Source organism: Vigna radiata, chromosome 3 (assembly GCF_000741045.1).
Source record: "Vigna radiata var. radiata cultivar VC1973A chromosome 3, Vradiata_ver6, whole genome shotgun sequence".
In the NCBI taxonomy this organism is placed as follows: domain Eukaryota; kingdom Viridiplantae; phylum Streptophyta; class Magnoliopsida; order Fabales; family Fabaceae; genus Vigna; species Vigna radiata.
In genome coordinates, this window is record NC_028353.1 from 8214087 (window position 1) to 8235902 (window position 21816).

The 21816-nt window shown below is 35.1% G+C and overlaps 2 protein-coding genes across 3 annotated transcripts; both read left to right on the forward strand.

Moving 5' to 3' along the window:
• Positions 1–1427: 1427 nt before the first annotated feature.
• On the forward strand, positions 1428–5904 carry LOC106757737 (E3 ubiquitin-protein ligase ZNF598). Its single transcript, XM_014640506.2, has 7 exons — positions 1428–1980; positions 2643–2948; positions 3047–3255; positions 3335–3383; positions 3493–3582; positions 3791–3853; positions 3979–5904. The coding sequence occupies exons 1-7, from the start codon at positions 1813–1815 to the stop codon at positions 5596–5598; spliced, it is 2505 nt and encodes an 834-aa protein (XP_014495992.1). The 5' UTR covers positions 1428–1812; the 3' UTR covers positions 5599–5904.
• Positions 5905–8586: 2682 nt separating this feature from the next.
• On the forward strand, positions 8587–20378 carry LOC106757805. 2 transcript variants are annotated; one of them, XM_014640604.2, is made up of 20 exons: positions 8587–8829; positions 8908–9161; positions 9255–9372; positions 9465–9547; positions 10551–10768; positions 10868–10982; positions 11906–11988; positions 12609–12809; positions 12949–13308; positions 13973–14144; positions 14626–14817; positions 14977–15183; positions 15300–15392; positions 16862–17076; positions 17154–17714; positions 17805–17885; positions 17992–18077; positions 18848–19564; positions 19947–20097; positions 20175–20378. In XM_014640604.2, the coding sequence occupies exons 1-20, from the start codon at positions 8688–8690 to the stop codon at positions 20236–20238; spliced, it is 4113 nt and encodes a 1370-aa protein (XP_014496090.1). In that variant the 5' UTR covers positions 8587–8687; the 3' UTR covers positions 20239–20378. The 2 variants fall into 2 exon arrangements, with proteins under 2 accessions (XP_014496090.1, XP_022635068.1); XM_022779347.1 differs by lacking the exons at positions 8587–8829; positions 8908–9161 and having other exon boundaries at positions 9342–9372; positions 10535–10768.
• The last annotated feature ends 1438 nt before the right edge of the window (positions 20379–21816 follow it).

Here is a 21816-nt window from a genome sequence, read left to right on the forward strand (position 1 = left end):
ATCAGTGTTTAATTAATTTAGTTCTAATTTTTTGTTTCAATTTATTTTAATTTTTTCCAATTTTGTTTGTTTTTTTTTATGTTATTTAAATAATTAAATGACAATGAATAATGGTGGTCACTTGTGATTTTTTATTTTTTAAAAAAATTAGTTCTTAATTCTTTTAATTTTAAAAATAAATTTTTAATTTTTTTTAATTTAAAAAGATGTCTATGTATTAAAGATGAAATAATTTTTATTAAAATTATTATACTACTTTTATTAAAATTAATATTTTATTAAATATTTTTAAATTAAGACTAGAGTTGATTTAAAATAAGAATAAAAATTTAAAAAATAAAAATAACTCAATTGATTTAGAATTTTAAAAAATAAAAATATATTTGATTTTTAAAATTTTAAAAATATTTTAAAAATCAGATAGATTTTTATTTTTAAAAATTTTAAGAAGCTAAAAAATGAAAAGTAACACTATTAAAATTTCATTTTAATTTTCAACCTTGATTAAAAATATTTAGTAAAGTTATGGATTTAATTAAAAATAAAATTATAATAGTTATATAAAAAATAAATTTAACCTTAATTTTATTAACTTTTTATTGAAAAAAATAATGAATACAAATGTATGATACTAACCGTCACATATGATACTCACCTAAAACAGAAATAAAATTAAGGTTAAATTTATTTTTTATATAACTGATCTCACTGTGCAACAGTTATCTTCTGCTATTAGTGGAATAAATAGCTTAAAGGCTGGTGATGAACCTATAGGTTACCAAGTTGGTTTATTTGCAGAAAAGGCTGTGAGACTGATTGCACTGGTTACGCGAGTTTTCCGGTGACTTTATTTTTTGAGCCGACGAGATAATCTGTGTAAAATCCCTAATCCTCAGATAGATGAATAAAATCCCTAATTCAAATAAACTAAATAATAGGCATTGTGTCACGTGAAACACTGCTTATTTTAAAAAATAATTCATATAATTAAATAATACACGTCAGCATGTCCTCTGGCTACCACGTCAGCTAAACTTAACCCGTTTAAGATCAGTTAACGGTTGGGGTAAAATGTGTACATTTTTACAAAAATTATGACCCAATTGAGACAGTTCGAAACTTGAGGATCGAACTGAGATTTTCACACAAATATGAGGACCAAAAAGGGATTAAGCCAATACGTCAGCTAAACTTAACACCGTTTGAGATCAGTTAACGGTTGGGGTAAAATGTATGCATTTTTACAAAAATTATGATGCAATTGAGACAGTTCAAAACTTTGAGGACCAAACTAAAATTTTCACACAAATACGAATTAAGCCTTTAAATTAAAAAATAAATAAAAACAGATAGGAATATTCTTCACTCTGTTGGTTAATTATTTAAATAACGTTAATAAAATAGAGTAAAAAAGAGATGGAAGGCCAAGGGTTTGAAACATGTTGAAGGCGGTGGGTATTGTGTCGAACAAACCCTTCTATCTTCTATCAAAACTCTCTCACCTTTTCACATAAATCTTTTTATCACAATCTTCTCGGAAACTTCTTGGGTTTCCCCGTCACAAAATTTCCTTCCGCCACACGCACATCGCAGATCATCACTTCAATATTTAAACCATTGATTTAAGATCCACACCCCCAATTGTTCTCGAACCCTAGAACCCCAATTCCAATCGACTCCTCTCTCTCTCTCTCTCTCTCTCTCTCTCTATTGCAATAACCTAACTTCCTGTCTGATCCGGCACTGGAGCTGGGGTTTGTGATTCCAGAGCTTAGTAATTAGCAATCATCAATCAAGAGGAGAGGAGAAGAGATGGATGACTGTTGTGCTGTTTGCGCAGAGCCTTTGGAATGGGTCGCCTATGGACCCTGTTTGCACCGGGAGGTGTGCTCCACGTGCGTCGCTCGCCTCCGTTTTATTTGCGACAATCGCTGTTGCTGCATCTGCAAGACCGAATGCAACCACGTATTCGTCACCAAGGTCGTGCCCAATGCCCAACTCTCTTTTTTCTTCCCGCTTAATTTCTGTCGTTTTTCTTTTTCTTGTTAAGTGTAGGTTTTGTGATATTGTTTTACGTCCACAGCTCTTGTTGAAGAGTCTTTGAGCTATGGATAGATTGAGTTAAAATCTTTACTTTTCCACATTGACACTTACCGTTGTGTTCGATTGTGACATGTATTTTTAACAATTAGAGGAATCTTTGGTATCTGTTAGCTGTAGTTTCAAGTTGTTTCGAGTTATTGGAGCGTATATTTATCCCTTATTTGAGGTTTATTGCGAAATTTTTAATCTGCGATCACTGTCGATTGTATTGGCGCGGGTTATTTTTTCCTGCATTCCTGTATGAACAAATTTAAACGTGGCGCTTGTTTTGTGGAACTTTTCTATTGATCTAATGGAAATTTGTAATTCACCCAAAATAGCATGTTTTGTATCTGAAGGTTTTTACTTGATATTGCTTCTATACCGCTGGATTTAACAATTCATGATTTGGTTAACATGATTTGCAAGCTGTGTTTTATTCAATGATGCAGCCTTTAATCCTGTCGATGTTGATAGCAGGGCTTGCTCTGCTAAGTATACGTTATTGTAATCTGTGCTATCTTTTGATGTTGATATTCAATTTTACTGCGTACTGCCAGGCGCTAGGAGATTATACAAAGATGATTAATGATTTTGCTGCCCTTCCTTCGGAGGTAAGGGAGGGCAAGATTGGATCATATTGGTACCATGAGGATACAAATGCATTTTTTGATGATGTGGACCATTACAAGATGATCAAGGCTATGTGTAGACTTTCGTGCAGTATATGTGACAAGACGGATGAACAACCACAGGGTTCTGCTTCAAGGCGACGAGAACAGTTTAAGAATATAGGGCAGTTGAAGGGTCATATATTCCACCGTCACAAGTTGCATATGTGCAGTTTGTGTTTGGAGGGCAGGAAGGTGACATTTCATGATGTGTCTGATAAGAATTTCCTGGACGATATAACTTGTAATCTTTTCTATTGACTGTGAGACTTGTAACCGTTTCTGTGACATAGGTTTTTATATGTGAGCAAAAGCTATATACCAGAGCACAGTTGAATCAACACATAAGCACAGGTGATTCTGAGGTGGATGGAAGTGAGAGTGAGAGAGGTGGTTTCATGGGGCATCCCATATGTGAATATTGCAGAACCCGATTTTATGGAGACAATGAATTGTACGTGCATATGTCTACAGAGCATTATACTTGTCATATATGCCAAAGGTAACAACTAAGCCAATCCCATGTACAATTGGTGTCTCATAAATCAAGACTTGTATAATATTTGTGCTTCTTAATGCAGGCAGCATACAGGGCAGTATGACTACTTTAAGAATTATGATGACCTAGAGGCAAGATATATGCTTTAGGCTCGTTTTACTCTCTTATTAACTAAATTGGTTTACAAGATCTTTCCTGTCATTTGAAATTGAAGTATTTGTATTGACATGTCTTGTACAGATTCACTTCCGGAAAGAGCACTTCTTATGTGAAGATGAGGCTTGTCTTGCTAAGAAATTTGTTGTTTTTCAATCTGAAGCAGAGATGAAGGTGACTGATTATTTATAGCACATGAATCTCATTTTAGTGATTTGCTTAGAATGTGCCTGTGTGCTTTTTATGTAGCTGCATAATGATTCTCAGGCCTGTGCATTTGGGCATTATTTTTGTCTTTTACTATAAAATTATTAGATGTATTGGTGTTACTATGGGGTTTATTCTTTCTTTGTTGAATTTTTTTTCTTTGATTATTTCTTAGAAGCATAATGCTATCGAACATGGAGGACGGATGTCACGATCTAAGCGGAATGCTGCTCTTCAGGCATGTATAGTGACAGTCTTTTCTTTTGAATTTGCTACGCATGTGTGTTCTCCAATGACAAATTATTTCCTAGATTATTTGCACTCCCTTATGAAATAACTGTATCTACATTCCCTCCGTTACAGATTCCAACTAGCTTCCGATACAGACATGGTAACGAACAAGAGCAACGCCGTGGAAGAAATCGTTCTTTTCGTCGTGATTTTACTGAAAACCATGAAAACCAACTTGCGATGGCCATTGAAGCTAGTCTAGAAACAGCTAATGTAGAGCAAACATTTCGTAATCAATCAGCATCAGGTAGTAGGCAAGTTGCTGTTGATGATGGGAATGGAGACATTGATTCTCTCATTCAGCCATTTGAATCATTGGCTGTTGCTGGTTCTGAAGCATCTTCAAGATACCTTCAAGCCCTGGGACATAGCTCAAGGAGTGGACCTCTGGAGGATTCTTCCTTTCCACCACTACCCATAACTTCCAACAATGGCCATCAAGGATCCAAACAGGAAGTGGAAGGCTCATCTAGTAATTCCATGGCTGCACGACTGCGTCACCATAACAACAGAACTGTAACAGTTATTAATTCTGGTAATGCTTGGCCAGCAGCAGGTCGTGGACTGGTACAACCAGCAAGTAATCCTTCACAATTTCGACAGTCATCAAATAATGCTCTGGGTCTTTCTCGTAATTCTGGGCAGACAAAGAAGACTGTAATTAACAGTGGACTTTCACCATCAACTTATGCTGGTTCTATTCAGTCTACCCAAAGAACTTCTCGTGGACACTTACCTGGTGGTTCATCGAGGGACACACGTGACAATGTTAGAATTGTTCACTCTGCATCTGCCCCTAATCTCATGGAGAACAATTCTGTTGAAGCTTCACTATCTGATTTTCCTCCTGTTTCTGCTGCACAAGCGAGCAAGATAGCTGCTAGCAGTCATTCTTCATTGAATGTGGAAAATGTACAGTCTGCTAACCAGTCCCTGGTTGAAAAGATTCGACGTGCTCTTGATTTTGATGAAGAAAGATACAGTATGTTTAAGGACATATCTGCCCAATATGGCCAAGGCACAATAGATACGGAAACGTATATGGACTATGTGCAGAACTTTGGCCTGTCTCGTCTTGTGCTTGAGTTGGCAAGATCATGCCCTGATACTCAGAAGCGGGCAGAGCTTGTTAGTGCTAGCTTGCAAAGAGATGTTTTATTGGAAAATAACTTGGTTCAAAGCAGCACAAGCACCCATCGCAAAGACAGTAATGTAAACAAGAAAGGTAAAGGTAAGTCTGTAGATAGTAGGGGGAGTAACCCCACAGAGAAATTAGCAGATAACTTTTTAAGCACCGTACATCAGCTACAGGCAAATTATAAATCTTCAGAAGAGAAGGTGGAGGTGCTATCACGGGATGATTATCGAAGCGACAGAGGCAAATTAAAAATCGAACAGCGGACTGATACCAATTCTGGAAGTCAACCTGCGGTGAAGCTTAGTGGGAAGACTGAAACATCAAATGGCAGTTTATCTACTCAAGTTAGAGAGGATGGTGGTGGTGGGAACAAGCAACGCAAGAAAGGTTCAAAGTTCCTGAGAGTGCGACTTGGTGATGGTTCTGCTTCGGCCCTTTTTGATCAACCTGATCTTGGAAAAACTGACCACTCAGAAGTTAACGATGAACCTGGAGGAGGGCCACCTGTGCGTGGTGTTTGGCGAAAAGGGGGAGGTCATAAACTTTTTCCCTAATTTTTGCTTCACCGTCATTTTAAAACGTGAAGTATCAAACGCAGTTGAGCCACGGTTGAACTGCAATATAAACATGAATTTTGGTTTCAGCTTAGGGGATATTTGATTATATCGAATTTAAGTTAGAATTCAAGTATATTGTGGAACGTGATTTTGTCGATTTTGTTGATGGCCAAACGCGGTTGCCGAAGTGGGCACACTTTTTTGGTTTGGGGTATATGATTTTGTTAAAAGACAAGTGTTCATATGAAAGTATGGTGCCAAGTGTTGCGTTGTATGAGAATGGGACTGTTTCTTACATAGTCAGGTCAGACTTGACACTATAATCCACGTCATGTGTTTTGGGATATCCCGAATGTTAAAAGGAATCCGCAATAAAAACAAGAGTACTTCTGATTGTGAAAATGTTAAAAGAAATCTGTAATTAAAGCTTCTGATTAGTGAAATTGATTTTGAATTGAAGTAACATTAATGCACGAGTAAGTATATTTTTCGAGTTACGAGCAGTCGCTCCACCCTTCTGCATGCTGAGACTTTAGAAAAAAAAAAAGAAAAAATTAACCGATTGATGTTTTCAAACTAAGAGGAAGGTCTGATTTGCCAGTTTCATGTTAACTGCTTATTATATTGCTAAAGGATTGCAAACTTCGAGTTACTTTCCATTCAAATGCTAGGAACATCTTTAACCCTTTCAAATTTTTCAATTTAAGGCTTTGTTTAATTGAGTGGATTTGAGAGAGTAATTAGAGTGAATTTGAGAATATTAGAAGATAATATTTTTTATTATTTATTTGAGTGAATTTGAAGGTAATCGAAATTGAGTTTGAAAGTAAATTTTTTAATTCATCATATAAATTAAATCCTATATTAATTCTCACAAGCTATATTTCTAAATCTATTTTCATCTATCTCCAAATTTATTCAATCTATTCAAATTCACTCAAGTGAACAAGATCTAAGTATTTTCTTTTTTTTTGCTTTTGAAGGTTAAATTCCTTATAAAGCCACATCACCAAGTTCTTGACACACCTCTAAAAACTAGCCGAAGTTGCAGCACCATAACCATGTTCTGGTTCATTCGATAAAAACATGGATTTATATTTTTTTTTTCTTAATTTGCTTGACCGTCTGATTCTTAAAAAAAAAATAAAAAAAAAAACTTCTGCTGATGAAAACATTTAAACATTCACAAATATAAGCGACTTAATAGGTGAATTGTGTCATATTAATTGTTTGGTTAAATATGTCTTTTTGGTCCTCATATTTGTACTCAATTATGAGTTCTCATATTTCTTTTTGTCCCAATTGAATCCAAATATTTGTTAATTTGAAACAATAAAGTCCTCTCCGTTAACTTTTCACTAACGCCGTTTAAGCGTGATGACATGGACCAAAGATTAGTAGGTTATTTAAAGTGATTCAATTACCTGAAATTTTTATTTAAAAAAAAATAGTTAGAAATTTGAAAAGGAAATCAGTCACAGCCTTGCCAGAAATTACAGATACTGAGAATGTTCCAGCTCAGGGAAAATCTAATCTGAGCCAGGATGGAAATAATGGATTTATGCAGCAATATAATCATCATCCAAAAAAAATTGGTAATATCCTCTATCAATCAGAAACATGGTTTGAAAACTCTCAGAAGACTGGAGAACAGATTTGTCAAAATTCCCTTCAGTTGGTGCCTAACATCCTCTCCAATTCCATTTCTTTGAAACAACACATTACATGAGTTAGCAAAGCATTCACCACTTGCTGGCTCTACAGTTGCAATAAAAAATTCACACAAAATCATCAAGAAAGAACCACCCCTAATTGCATTCATCAAATATCCTTCATTACAAAAGGTCAAAAACACACAAATTTCACAATTAAAAGTGTAAGAACAGGATCCCCTAAAGTCTCTAATCGAAACCCAATCTCACTGCAAAACACATAAGCCCTCACCGCCGATCTGCAAGGAAGAAGAATTTCAACCAAATTTCGAATACAGAGAGAACCCAGGATTTCCCAAATCAATTTGAAACGAAAACCCTAATCCCAATTTGCAAAAATTAGATATCAGACACAAAAGCCCCTACGGAACCCAATAAAAAATAGAAGAGGAGGAAGAGAAGGAAACTTCCTCCTTGCTACGAATCAGAATAGAGGGAAGAAGAAGAAGCTTCCTCCTCTGCCCCCTTTCCGTCGTGCCTTCACGAGACCACTCCCTAAGCACGAGCCAAAAATGGTTTTCCAAGGTTGGGTGGTTCGCGAGGTCAGAGAAGAAGAAGCTCGAAGCTTCTGATGGCTTACATAAAAGGAAAGAGGACGATCTGGAAAAGCAAGTTTCTAGCGCAACCAAAGCTAAGTTCTCCATATTCTAAAAACGTAAACCCTTATTTGGTTCTCTTTGGGATTTCCAAATTTCTAACTATTTTTTTTTAACTAAAAATTCCAGATAATAGAATCACTTTAAATAACCTACTAATCTCTCTGATGCATGTCATAAAAAATATGAAGACTCAGTTGATAATTAGGTACAAATATGAGGATAAAAAACATATTTAACCTAATTGTTTATAGTCTTTCTTTTCCGTAGAAAATATAAAGGCCTAAAAAACTTTGAGACTAATATCGCATAAATCGGAAAAAAAAAGTAATTAAAATACAATTAAACAAATGAAATGTTGAAAAATGAGAATAATTTTTTAATTAACTTGTTAATCTTTGGATTATTTAACCTTTACAAAATATTCCTTATACTCACAGAAATCTTAACTAATTATCTAAATTCATTAACTAAATTAAGATATCTGTATTGCTCCATACAAATACATGGAATCATCTGAGGTTGCTTAAATAATTGAAAAGTTTACTAAATAATAAATCTGTAAATTAGTTGAAAATGTCAAATAATTTCTGTGCTTGGAAAAAATTTAACTAGAAAAAAGAATTACGTATTGAAAATTACACAAACTTTTGAAAAACTCGGAATTAACAGATTAATTTGACCAAAATGAAGCAGCGCGAAGCAAGCTTATAAATCCTTCAGTTCAATGCAAGCATGCTTAAACCCTACTCCGCCACTGCATCGTTAAAGGAGCAAAATGGATTCGGCGAACGGAGCAATGGCTGTGAGAGACCAAAGCTTAACGGAATGGCGCATGCACCGTGGTCCCTACCTGGGAGACATTTCAGCTCTGTGTTTTCTCCACCTTCCAAATCTCTCTCTCCCTTTTCTGCTCGCGGGTACCGTTTTGCTCTCTCCGCACTGAATTTCACATTGTTTAACCTTCATTTGTTTTAACCAAGTGAACCTTCCTTCAGGTTTGGGTTCTGAAATTGCGGTCTATGATTTGGAGCTGAGTAAGAGAATAAGGTCCTTCTCCGTATTCGAAGGAGTTCGCGTCCACGGAATCGCTTCTAGTTTCCCTCGCGGGACCATGATTGCTGTGTTTGGGGAAACCAGAGTGAAGCTGTTTAGCTTCGAATTTGATGCCGTTTCTGGGAGCGCAGAGCTGACGCTAGCTCATTTGTTGCCGAAGTTTGGCCACTGGGTTTTGGATGTTTGCTTCCTCGAGGTCAGTGAGAATAAGTGCTCAACACATTTGATTTTGAAATGATGAATGCGTGTTCTTCTTACCTATGTTCGTTTTTTCTTTACGTGGTAACAGGGATGCTTACCTCATTCCAATGTGGAGGGTCATTTTCTTGCTGTCGGATGTAGTGATAATTCAGTTCATGTTTGGGATTTTTCTAACTCCATTGCGGTCCTTAAGGTTCAATCTCCAGGTTAGTTTCAACTTCACTATATGTGTTTTTTTTTTTTTTTTTTTTTTTTTTTTTTTTTTTTTCATGAGGTTATGTTTCTCGTTGGATAATAGTACGGTGCCTTCTGTACTCAATGCGATTATGGGGTCACAATCTTGAAGTCCTCCGAATAGCTTCTGGTACTATATTTAATGAGGTGAGAGATCTGCTGATGATTAATGTTTACAATTGATTTTAAAAATGGGCGACAAAAGTCACATGAATTATGAAGTATTTATTCTAAACATTTTATATCTATCATTCAAGTATATTATCGTTTCTTCCCTAGATAGAGTCCTGATCTGACTAATATGTAGCGGAAGCATTAGGCTTACGTATTTCCTGCTAATTCACCTATTTAATTCTTTCATTTCCTTTGTTTTGCTTTTTAAATGATGGTGAATGCTTGCGATCCTTAATGATGGTAGAAAGAAACTGAGTTAACAGGTCATGCTTTTGAAGACAATTGATATACCCATAGAAAGATACATTTTTCCCCTTTATGTTTAGTCTCATCAAATGCTGAATAGCATGTTCCGATCCAACATGGACATGTTAGGTATGTGGTCAGAAGTGAACCTAGACAGAACTGATAATAACGTAAATTCCTTCCTTGTCCTGATCCAGGGAGCATTTTTACTATTATTTGGCTTGAAATTGGTTCCTGATGCCTAATAATGTGCTTATTATCTTCCATCTGCTTTATTATTTGTTACTCTAAATTCTGCTTCTGCAAATCCAGTGGGCTAGTTGCTGGAAAAGCCTTCATAACACTGATTAAATGGAATCTTTTTTCTGCCAATGCAATCCTGCTTAATCCACATACAAAAACCAAAGTCCTCATGCGAAGAAAAATTCTGAGTGTTGGAGACTATCCCAATTTTCATATCGAAGGATAATAACTATATAACATAACTGCCGTAATATGAGCATAATATAATGCTACATGATTACGTTAGTTATTTTTATTGAAGCGCACCCATGAAGGATCTTTTTTCTGCTCTGTATCTCTTTACTTTGGTTTTCTCCATATTAGTGTTGTACTTAAAATACTTATGATTGTCCTTTTTAAAGGTTCCTTAAGTTTTTTATGGCCTGATGTTTAATTTGTTGATGTTTTTATTTTCTTTTAATTACTTCAAAGAGTTTGGTTCGGGCAGATTATTGTTTGGAAAGTGACCCATCAACACAATAAATCTTCGAGTCATCAAGAAAACCATGATCAACAGAGCCTTTCATCTTCTGTTTGCTGCCAGCTAAAGGATAAACAGTTTGAGGCTACTCATGTATGTAAACTTATTGGACATGAAGGTTCAATCTTCCGAATAGCATGGTCATCTTGTGGATCTAAACTGGTATCTGTCTCTGATGATCGGAGGTGAGTTACTTTTCAAGTCCTACTTTATCACTAATTTATGTTCACTCTTAGATAATATATAATGACATGTGTTGTGATTGGTCTCCTTTATTAACGCAGTGCACGTGTTTGGGCTGTTTCTATTGAAGGGGAACATGCATTGTGCCACAATTCCACTCCCCTTGTCTTATTTGGACATAATGCTCGGGTTTGGGACTGCTCTATTTCTGATAATGTAAGCCATTCAGTTTTTATTTTCTTAGGTTAAATAGTATCTTTTAATAAATAAAACAACCAAAAGAATCATGCACTTTCATTCATATATATGAACAATTTATCTTCAAGAAAAGATCTTTACTGATATGTTAAACTTCCTATATTTTTATTCATTATATCATATTGTGCTTCTTCATCTCCAATGGAAAAGGTAGAATTATTATATAGTATCATTTCATACAATTTTCCACTCTGTATCAATCTTTTACTGTTTTCCAAATTTTTCCTTGCAATGGTCAGTATTAACTAAATAATCATTATTCTGTTTTGATTTATTTTATTTGATTGAAATGTGTATTTACTTTTGAGATAGAAGCTTCTTCCTAGACATATCTTATTTTCAAGGCAGAAATTTTTACTTTTATTTGTCTCCCTTGTTCTCTGAAAGTGACTTAGACTTTGGTCTTCTTGTAAGCCATTCCTTTAATTACTGCTGACCAGTAAATGCTTACAAATTGAAATGCATAATAATATTTCTGAAGATATTCATGTGCCACTAGCTTAAAGTTTGTGAATGAGTTTACTTATTAAGTTCTCATTTTGTGACTTTTTGCCACCAAGTGAGTTATTTTGACATAATTATTATTTTCACCTGTCTGATCATTTTTACTGATACTGATAAACTCCACTTATTGAAATAATTTTGTAAGCTATTTTACTTGTTAATGTATTTTTAATTTTCTAGTGACTTTTTCATAAATATTAATTCTATCTTTTATAAATGATAATAGCATCCCTCATAATACGGTACACTTGTCTTCAATTAAAAACTAACTACAACTAAACGTTCTTTTTAATGTATTTGACTTGACAGTCCAAAACCATACTGTATTTATCTCTCCGCTTAGATTTCCATTTATATTTCTCTTTTTATTTCTGCAGTTGTTTGTCACTGTTAGTGAGGATTGTACATGTCGTATTTGGGGAGTGGACGGTAAACAACTGCAAGTCATTAAGGAGCACATGTAAGTTATCTTATGAACATAAATTCTTGATTGTTGAGTTAGAGTATAAATTGCTAATATTTGAAATTTACTGTGGCCCTAAGCAAACAATCATTGAAGATTATGTGGACTTTTGACATTCTGTGAACTGAGTGTCTACAGGAAACAACTATCGGTAGAATGATATCTTGAGTACCTTTGAAATTGTGATAAAAGTGGTTGATCATATATCAACCCTTAAATGACCTGACTCAAAAAAATATTTCTTGTTAGTTATTGATTTCCCATGCTTCTCTGTGAAAGTTGTCTATTTTTGGTTCATAGATAATTAGATGAGGTTTAAAAATGAACCAAAGAAATTTCTAGCATGAATTTTGGATTTTCCTACTTACAGATGTTCCAATTTTGTTTTTTTCTAAAAGTAAAATTAATTGGATGTGATATAGTACTGTACAAGCAATTTCTTTTTTGCTTTGTAACTTACAATTCTAGCATTCTACTGCTTCATTAGAATCATAACCTGAGTACTACTTAAGTTGTGTTCTCTGTAAGACAGTTATTTTATGATCTTTAAGGTTCTCACAATTTCACTTGTACAATTAGAGGCATGACAAAGTATTTGCATTCTTTGCTGTATACAGTGGAAGAGGTATATGGAGATGTTTGTATGACCCAAATTCATCACTGCTTATAACTGCTGGGTTTGACTCTGCTATTAAAGTACATAAACCTCATGCATCTCTGCCCATGGGCTTGGAAGCAGTACAAGGATCCCCTTGTAGTACAGAGTTGTTTTCGATTTGCACACCTAATGTGTCAGAGCATATTGGATTTATGGACAGGTAGGTTTATTAAAATATTAAGAACTCACTTGGGTCTGCTACTAACTCTACAAAATTTGGAACCAGTGTTGTTATGTGTTTGCCTATAACTGTATTCTGATTTCCATGTTGACTGGCCTTGCCTCCTCTTTTGTTGTAGCAAGAGTGAATATGTTCGATGTTTGCGCTTTTCCTGTCAGGATTCTCTTTATGTTGCCACCAATCAGGGTTATCTCTACCATGCTAAATTATGTGATACTGGAGGTGCTCAGTGGAATCAACTTGTCCAGGTCAGCAATGGGGCACCAATTATCTGTATGGATTTATTGTCCAAGGACTCTGTTGAACATGACTGTGGTGCTGAGGATTGGATTGCTATCGGAGATGGTAAAGGAAATATGACAATTATTGAGGTTACCAAGGATGATTGCACTCCTATAGTGAGATTGTGCTTTACTTGGCCAGCTGAAACGGAGAGACAGCTCTTGGGTACTTATTGGTGCAAATCTCTGGGATGTAGGTAATGCGTTTCTTAAATCATGCATGGATACACAATACCTGTTGCTAAGGTGTAAATCCATCCTTCGGTGCTTTCGGCTGTTGAGTGTCCTGGTCTTGTTATTTAAACATGTAATTATAGAAAAAAAAAAACTCCACACCATTATGAAACTTTAGACAAGGAAGAGAAGATTGCACTTGTTGCTAACGTAGTGGAAAATAATACTGATTTATTATTCAAATCATAAAAAAATACATTCTGATACCCTATATTTGTAGTAATCTAATTCTCCTAAAAAGGGAAATAGGGAAACTAGGAAATCTTGAAAAAAATAAAATAAAATAAAATAAAAGATTATGTATCTATTTCTTCTAATTAGGAAAATTCTAAAAGATATTATCTCAAATTACAACATAGTTCAAATTATGTACCTCTTTGGTTGACAGGTCATAAGATCATACTGTTTGTACTGTGTTAAGCATACTCATTATATAGTCTCATCTTACCTTATTTATCACACTACTATAAAATGGGAGGTCCTATAAAATGGGAGGTCCTAGTATATTGCAGCCTTCTCTAGTTTCTATTTCCATTTCTTAATCTTTTCTTTTGTTTTGATTTTTATTTATTTATTTATTTTTAATATAATAAAGTATTACTTTTCTCTGGTGACACAATTGTGTAGGTATGTCTTCACAGCTGATCCTAGAGGAACATTGAAACTCTGGAGATTGCCTGACCCTTCACAATCTGATCTTCAGAGCTCCACGAGCAGTAACAAATTATCACTTATAGCAGAGTTCATATCAAATTATGGAATGCGGATAATGTGTTTGGATGCATGCATGGAGGAAGAGGTATTCTTCTATCCTTCGTTAGGATCTTCTCAAGTTTTTGGTCATGTTATGAGAAAGGCATAAAAAATTATCGTGTGACCCACCATTTTAAGGGTTCATAATTTTGCTTGTGGCTCTCATAACATGATAAATTCATGAACTTCCTAGCATGAGAGGATCCAGATCCATCTATCCATATCCTACATTTTATCAGTTTATTCTTTTTGGTGGTGAGTAGATTAAATTTTAATGCGTTCATGGTTGCTTAATTATTATCTGTGGAAGACTATAAGATACTTGATAGAATCTGACTTTATAATGCAATTAAAATATCATTTTAAAATTTATTTTTTGTAGAAATGGACCTTAATATGGGATTATTTGATGATTAATCATGTGGAAGGAAGCATGGGATGTTTTTCATTTTTAATTTTAAAATATTGATATGAACATGCTAGTGTACAAATTAAAAATGGAAATTTATCTTTAATCCGAATGTCAGGTTTTAGCATGCGGTGATGTGCGGGGTAATATGGTTTTGTTCCCTTTGCTAAAGAATCTGGTCCTGAGCATATCTGGTGCAGAAGAAAGGAAGATACCTCCAGTAAATTATTTCAAAGGAGTTCATGGGATTTCAAGTGTCTCCAGTGTTTCTGTGACTAAGCTTGGTTATAATCAGATAGAGATACGCTCAGTATGTTCAACTTTTCTCCTTTAGATGTAGTGACTGGTGATCCACGTTTAAGCATCTGCCAAATATAATATTGAGAGCACTCTTAATATTCTAACCTGTAAGTGTAGATGTGATTGTGGTCAATCTTGATTCCAATTGTTGATTTCTATTCCTCTTCAGACTGGAGCAGATGGTTGCATATGTTATCTGGAATATGACAAAGAAATGCATAATTTGCAATTTACGGGAATGAAACAAGTTAAAGAATTGTCTTTGATTGAGTATGTTTCTGTGGATAACAAGTCTGGTGATAGATTGTCAAGCAGCTATGCAGCTGGTTTTGCATCTGTGGATTTCATAGTATGGAACTTAGTGAACGAAAATAAGGTACTTTGACAACCTTTTCTCTTTACTATGCTTAGTTAATACTTACGTTTACTTGCTCGTTGCTTTATACCATTAGCACCTGTTATAGATTTGATGATATCAGACGATATTAACAGGTGGTGAACATTCCATGTGGTGGATGGCGACGTCCTCATTCCTATTATTTGGGTGATATACCAGAGATGAAGAACTGCTTTGCCTTTGTCAAGGTTTGCTTTCTGCTTTGAACGTTTAATTATTCAAAGTTTCAGGAAGCATTTAGCATTTACTTAAGCTTTATCTGTCCTGGAGTACATTTAAAACTGCTCAGCTTTATCTGTCCTGGAATACATTTACAACTGCTCATTAGTTATTTGATCTTGCTGCTCAAGCTCAAAGTAGTTAAACTCATTGGTGTTTCTTTCTATTTAAGATCATTTAATGAACAGGGCTTGTATATGCGTTCTTCAGATTTCAAAATTTTCCTAACCATGTCTAAGGGTAACTGAAAGGAACTTTTGATCATCTTGTGTAGCTTCACTATAGGTGTAGGAAGAAGTTAAAGAAGTTCTAAAACTAGAGTTGAAATTTAGTGTTGCAATTGTAGAATATAAGGGCGTGGTTGTCTTGGAATGACGGTTTGGGCCTAATAAATTCTACTATAATTATAATTACATAAAGGTTAAGTTTGTACCCTACTTCTATTTGATCCTTACAACAAGTTGACATGGGTGGGACCAAACTACCACCCTCTTAGGTTGCAACTAAGGTGGGCTGGGAGTGACTACAACTAAGGCTGTGATCACAATGAAAGCAACTTTCCAACATGTGCATGAGCTCTAGTCTGGAGTGTGGCAAATGCAGGTGACCAACAATGGACCTAGGATAGACTGTTACTGTTAAGCTATAAATATAAAGAGAAACATCAACCTTGTGTTTTCTGTAACAACATGGGTGATTTATTTATATTGAGAAAAGGAAATCAATCAGATAAATATAGGAAATCTAATATCCTCTAATAACAAAGATATGATCTTGATATTTTTTTTATTAGAAGGATAAAGGGAGGCATTAAACTGGAATCTGCATTTTGATAATAACATGGGTGATTTATTTATATTGAGAAAAAGAAATCAATTTGATAACTAGAGGAGACTTGATATTCTCTAATAATAAAGATACGATCATAGATAGAATAATATAAATATGATCTTGAGATTCTTTATTACAAAGATATAAAAATATGATCCTGGTATATGTAATTATAAAGATATGATCCTTATATATATCTTTATAGCAATTACCGTCTTAGAATGTTGGTTTGGGTTTAAATTAATATTTCAAAATGAACTTTTATGGCAAAGTTTGAATCTCACTTATATATATATATATATATATCTGAAGTTGAGGAATAATTATAAGGAATAATTATAAGCTACACATTTCACACTCAAAATCAGCTTAATTTTTAAGAAAAAAAACCACTACAAATTTCAGCTACTGTCCCAAACATATAACTGAAATTTAATCTTTAAAACAACTGAAATCTTTGAAGTTAATATTTTTAAAACATTACTACATTTTTAAGCCTTTCCTGCAGTCACTTTATTAGGTAATAAGCCTATTTTGTCCTAGATGATTGATTTCTTTTCTCACTATTGTCTCCGAAACATCTAACTAATATGACCAATTATTACAGGATGAATTGATACATATACATAGACAATGGATTCATAATAGAGATGGGAAGGTTTACCCTCAAAATTTACACACGCAATTCCATGGTAGAGAGATACATTCCTTGTGCTTTATCTCTGAAGATGTGGTAGTTGGAGATAATTTCAAGTGCACCTTATTTTCTAAATCAAGTTGGATTGCAACTGGGTGTGAGGATGGAACTGTGAGGTTGACTTGGTAAGACCATTGTTGTCTGCTGTCTGTAGAACTTGCTTGAATGCTTTATTAACACCTACCTTTTCTGTTTTATTTAGGTACTCTCCGGGCACTGAAAATTGGTCCATGTCAAAACTGCTTGGAGAACATGTTGGAGGGTCAGCAGTGAGATCAATTTGTTGTGTGTCGAAAGTACACACTATTTCATCAGATATGGGTGATGTACCTCATGGGAGGATTGAACTGAATGCTGCGGTTGAAAAAAAGGATAATCCAACATTACTCATATCAGTGGGTGCAAAGCGTGTCTTAACCTCTTGGTTATTAAAAAATACGAGGCTGGACATAAAAAATGACTTCGTAATCAATCATCAACACAAATCAGAAGGAGATGATGACTGTTTTTTGTCAAGTTTGTCCTCATCAATGACGTTCCAGTGGCTGTCTACTGATATGCCAGCCAAATATTCAATTACACGCGATACTCCCAAAAATAATGTGCAGAAGATAGTTGGTGTTGCAGAAAATGTTTCTCATACAAATAATGATGCTGGATTGATTTCTGAGAGTGGAATGGCAAACTTGATCAGAGATAAACATGAAGATGACTGGAGATATCTTGCAGTCACAGCTTTTCTTGTTAGATGTTCCGGTTCCAGGTGAGAAAAGATGCCTAATATTTCCTTTCTTGATCATGTATTTGGGTACAGAAAAACAGAAACTAACCTTTCCTTTTGTGTACATTCCAGGATATCTGTTTGTTTTGTTGTTGTTGCATGTTCAGATGCTACACTTATGTTACGGGCTTTAGTTTTACCCTTTCGCTTGTGGTATTTTCATTTAATCCTCTGTCTGTTTCTATGATATTTTTTTTCACTACTTTCTTATTTTTCTCGCTACATTTCACATGCTGCTTTCCCTTTTACCTGATGGCAGGTTTGATGTCGCTTTACTAGTTCCTTTATTGGCACCAGTTTTGTCATTGCAGCATATCATATTTCCCCTGTGTAGGCCTTGTGAAGGTTTGTATTACATGACAGTGATTACTGGGTAGAGAGTTCTTCTGTACATTTTAATTCCTTCTTTCATGTGGATGTGATAGTTTTATTGCAATAACACAATTTATTTCTAAGTTTGTCTCTTCAAAAGTTAATATGGTTTTGTTGCATGGTACTCAAAATTAATGGTGAAAAACTTAATGCACGATGTACTGGAATTGAGAAAACCAAAGTTCAAAGATGGAAATTGTCTCAATGTTTGGGTTGGGTTTAATTTGTGATCACGAGACTGGTTTAAATAAGCCCAAAGGCCATGCTAGATTACTGTTACATGTATTCTGTGATACTAGTTATGACTAATTAATTTGGTATTGGGTGGTTGGGATATTTCAGCGATTTTCTTATTCCCAGGTTATTGGGTCTGTTTGGGAAGTCAGTTGATTCTATATTGGTATTGGTGGGTTTTCTTTGAGTGCACAAGGTTTTCTTATTGGTTGTTAGTAGTTTGAAGTCTTAAGCTTACGAGGGTTTGATTTATTCTATCTTGTAAGTTATATAGGAAGCGTATTCATAGAGGTTTGTAACACTTTCAATAAAATGATCAGTTTTTTGGTTTTTGGATGTGCTTTTGCCTTTTGAAGAATAACCCAACTCCCAACTAAAAGCACACCGTGTTTGTAATGATAAATTTGTTATTTAATGACATTATTATAATTTTATGATTCATATTTCTGTGTAGCACCTGTTTCCTGTATAAATTTGATTCATCTTATGTCTGAACATTTTTTTTGCAGAAAACATCCAAGCTGGAAATGTTTATATTGTGATTAGTGGGTCTACTGATGGCAGTGTTGCTTTTTGGGACCTAACTGACAGTGTTGAAGCTTTTATGCAACGGGTTTCAGTTTGTAATGTCGAAAAGCTTTTTGATTGTCAAAAGCGACCACGCACGGGGAGAGGAAGTCAGGGTGGTAGGCAGTGGAGGTCATTACGCAGAGACTTGTCAAAGAAACGACAAGAAAGCAGTCTGGTCACTTTGAAAGCCAAAGAGAAGACCGAAAAGGGGACCCCTTACGTGCCAAGTGATTCTGAAGGCAGCAGGACGGGTTGTTCTCAATCCACACATATGACTCTCCTTGAGTTAGAAAGCAAGACTGATAATTCCTCGACGGAAATATGTGAAATACAGCCTCTATGCCTGCAAAAGATTCACCAATCTGGTGTCAACTGTCTCCATGTTTCAGAGATAAAGAGTGGGCAAAATACTGACTGTTGTGAAATGTACAGCATAGTTAGTGGGGGTGATGATCAAGCACTTAATCATCTAATGGTTGAATTATCACCTAAATCAATAAATTTAAGTGACGGGATTTTGTGCCCTGAGATCACTCATATTGCCTCTGTGCCTGAATATGGAAAGGACTTCAACTTTAAAAATATGAGCAAGAAATTTAAGATTAGATTCTTAAATAACGAAAAATTACCCTCTGCCCACAGCGCTTCCGTCAAAGGTAAAGAAGCTGTATAATTATACTCTCGATCTATCCCCATGTTTTTGTTTGCTCCAGTTGTAAAGAATAGTGGAGCTTGTTGGCTTTCATTGTTTGATTCAATGCTCGTCTTTTCCCCAAAAAAGATTAACTTCGTGTAGCACCTATCTTAGAATATTTTAAGTGTATCCCCGTATAATTGTTTTAGTTTAGGGTTTAGAATAGACTAGTCTGGTAGATTTGACAAGATTTCTCGTGGGGTAAATATTAACATACTTGTGATCCTTGAAAACTATATATCCATTTTTGAATCATAAATTGAAGCTAAAATCTGAAAATGCATACGAACTATTTCAATAATTTTGATCATTGATGCATCATAATCAGCTTTTATTTTATGAAGGTGTCTGGACAGACGGATCCTGGGTGTTTTCCACTGGACTTGATCAGCGGGTCAGATGCTGGCGTCTTCAGCGGAATAAACTAATAGAGCATTCATATCTTATAGTTAGTGTTCCAGAGCCAGAAGCGTTATCTGCTAGGGCTTGTGGCAGGTGATTGTTATATATGATTGGATGATCAGGTTAGGTTATATATTTTTGTTTGTCTGAACTCTTTTTTTCTTTTGCAGGAACCAATATCAAATTGCTGTCGCGGGAAGAGGAATGCAAATAATTGATTTTTCTGAATCTTGAAACAAGATGATGACTGATGATTGATGTGAAGAGTGAAGTGATTGATGTGAAGAGTGACGTGATTGATGTTGTGTTTTTTAAAATTCATACATCCAAATAGTTTACAGGGAGTGCAATGTTGCCAACCTCGTTCAAATGAATCCAATCCTGATGGTAATATTCCAGTATTGGCAGAATGGTTGCTCCATGTACCTGAAAAGTGAATTATATTAGTACCAAGTGTAGCTATTGATTTTTGTTTGCTCACACTCAGGATATCTCCCAGCCAACAGTGCAGTCTGTAAGGTTATATTTTCTGCATTTAGCCAAGGGACCATTATCGCTAGTATTGGATTTATGCGCCTCATTCGCACAAACACAGTCCTACTCCGTCTTTGAGCTTAGGTTCTGCAAATGCCTCTGTATCGAGTCCCAAGGATCGAAGTTGTCACCTGGATACAAGGGGGAAACTAGTCAAGGGTACACCGGACTGACCAACAATGACTGAGTTGCACGGAAGGTTTGCTCATTGCACTAGACATTGAACCTGGGTTTTCTTAAAGAGGAAATTAATGGAGAAAAACAAAGGTGCCGCTGGTTCTCAATTTAACTATCAATTTGTCGGTGTAATGTACCTTATAAATGCATTTTCAATGTTATAGCCGATAGGCTGCAGTATGTCCTAAATGATTTCGTCTCTGCCAAACTACCTTGCTTCTTGGCAGGAATATCATCTTGAAAACATCATTGCGCTTGAGCTAGTGCACTGCATGGAGGATGAACGCTATTAAGTCTAGTGAAATAGACTTAGAAAAAAGCGTATGATCGAATCTGTCACTTATTCATGATTGTATGGAGGAGCCAAAAGTTCCCCATGCGTGAGAAATATGATTATAGCCTGCACATCATCGTTCACGTTATTGTGGAATGGTGATATAAAGAGAAGCATTCTGTTCCCCTAGGGGAGTCGGAAATCCCATATCTCCGTCATTTATTTTAATTTTAGCAATTTGCATGAAGAAATTCTCATTTGATTCATGATGCCGTGCACGAAAATCTGCCCAAACTACTCATTATGTTTGTTGACAATATCCTTATTTTGAGAAAAACTTCGGCTCAACAATTGGAAATTATATTAAATCTTAAACTATCCATGGGCATTGAGTTCTGTCAGGTCAAAAGTTAAAGAAAACAGAAGAGCACCATATGGTATTTTTTTATTTTTTTATCAGAAATGTTAATCTGGAGAAATAATACCTCATCACTAAAAAAGTGGATACTTGATGGCAGCAAGTATTTTCCTGGACCACGACCTTATCTGGAAAAAGTGAAAATGGAAACTTCAGAAGTACCCTTCCAAAGTTGCAGAAGTAGCTTGTTAGATGAAAAAAACAACGGTAGGGAGAACCATTTTAATTTCCAGATGAAACATTCCAAGAAAGTTCTTGGAATTTCCAATAATGAAATTGGGAAAAGGAAAGAACCAATTATGCAACTGAAATAAAGGAAAGAACCAAGAGCATGTATGCTGATCATAGATAGGAGGGATTTTCTGACACCCTTCGTTATAATATTTGGTCATTAATGCCTTTTAGCATT

Bases quoted from the DNA above. Each gene is read 5' to 3' on its own strand.
- LOC106757737 (XM_014640506.2), top strand. From the start codon at position 1,813: ATGGATGACTGTTGTGCTGTTTGCGCAGAGCCTTTGGAATGGGTCGCC. The intron at 3,256-3,334 runs GTAACAACTAAG...TTCTTAATGCAG, and splicing joins ACTTGTCATATATGCCAAAG to GCAGCATACAGGGCAGTATG. The intron at 3,583-3,790 runs GTGACTGATTAT...ATTATTTCTTAG, and splicing joins AATCTGAAGCAGAGATGAAG to AAGCATAATGCTATCGAACA.
- LOC106757805 (XM_014640604.2), top strand. From the start codon at position 8,688: ATGGATTCGGCGAACGGAGCAATGGCTGTGAGAGACCAAAGCTTAACG. The intron at 8,830-8,907 runs GTACCGTTTTGC...ACCTTCCTTCAG, and splicing joins TCTCCCTTTTCTGCTCGCGG to GTTTGGGTTCTGAAATTGCG. The intron at 9,162-9,254 runs GTCAGTGAGAAT...ACGTGGTAACAG, and splicing joins TGGATGTTTGCTTCCTCGAG to GGATGCTTACCTCATTCCAA.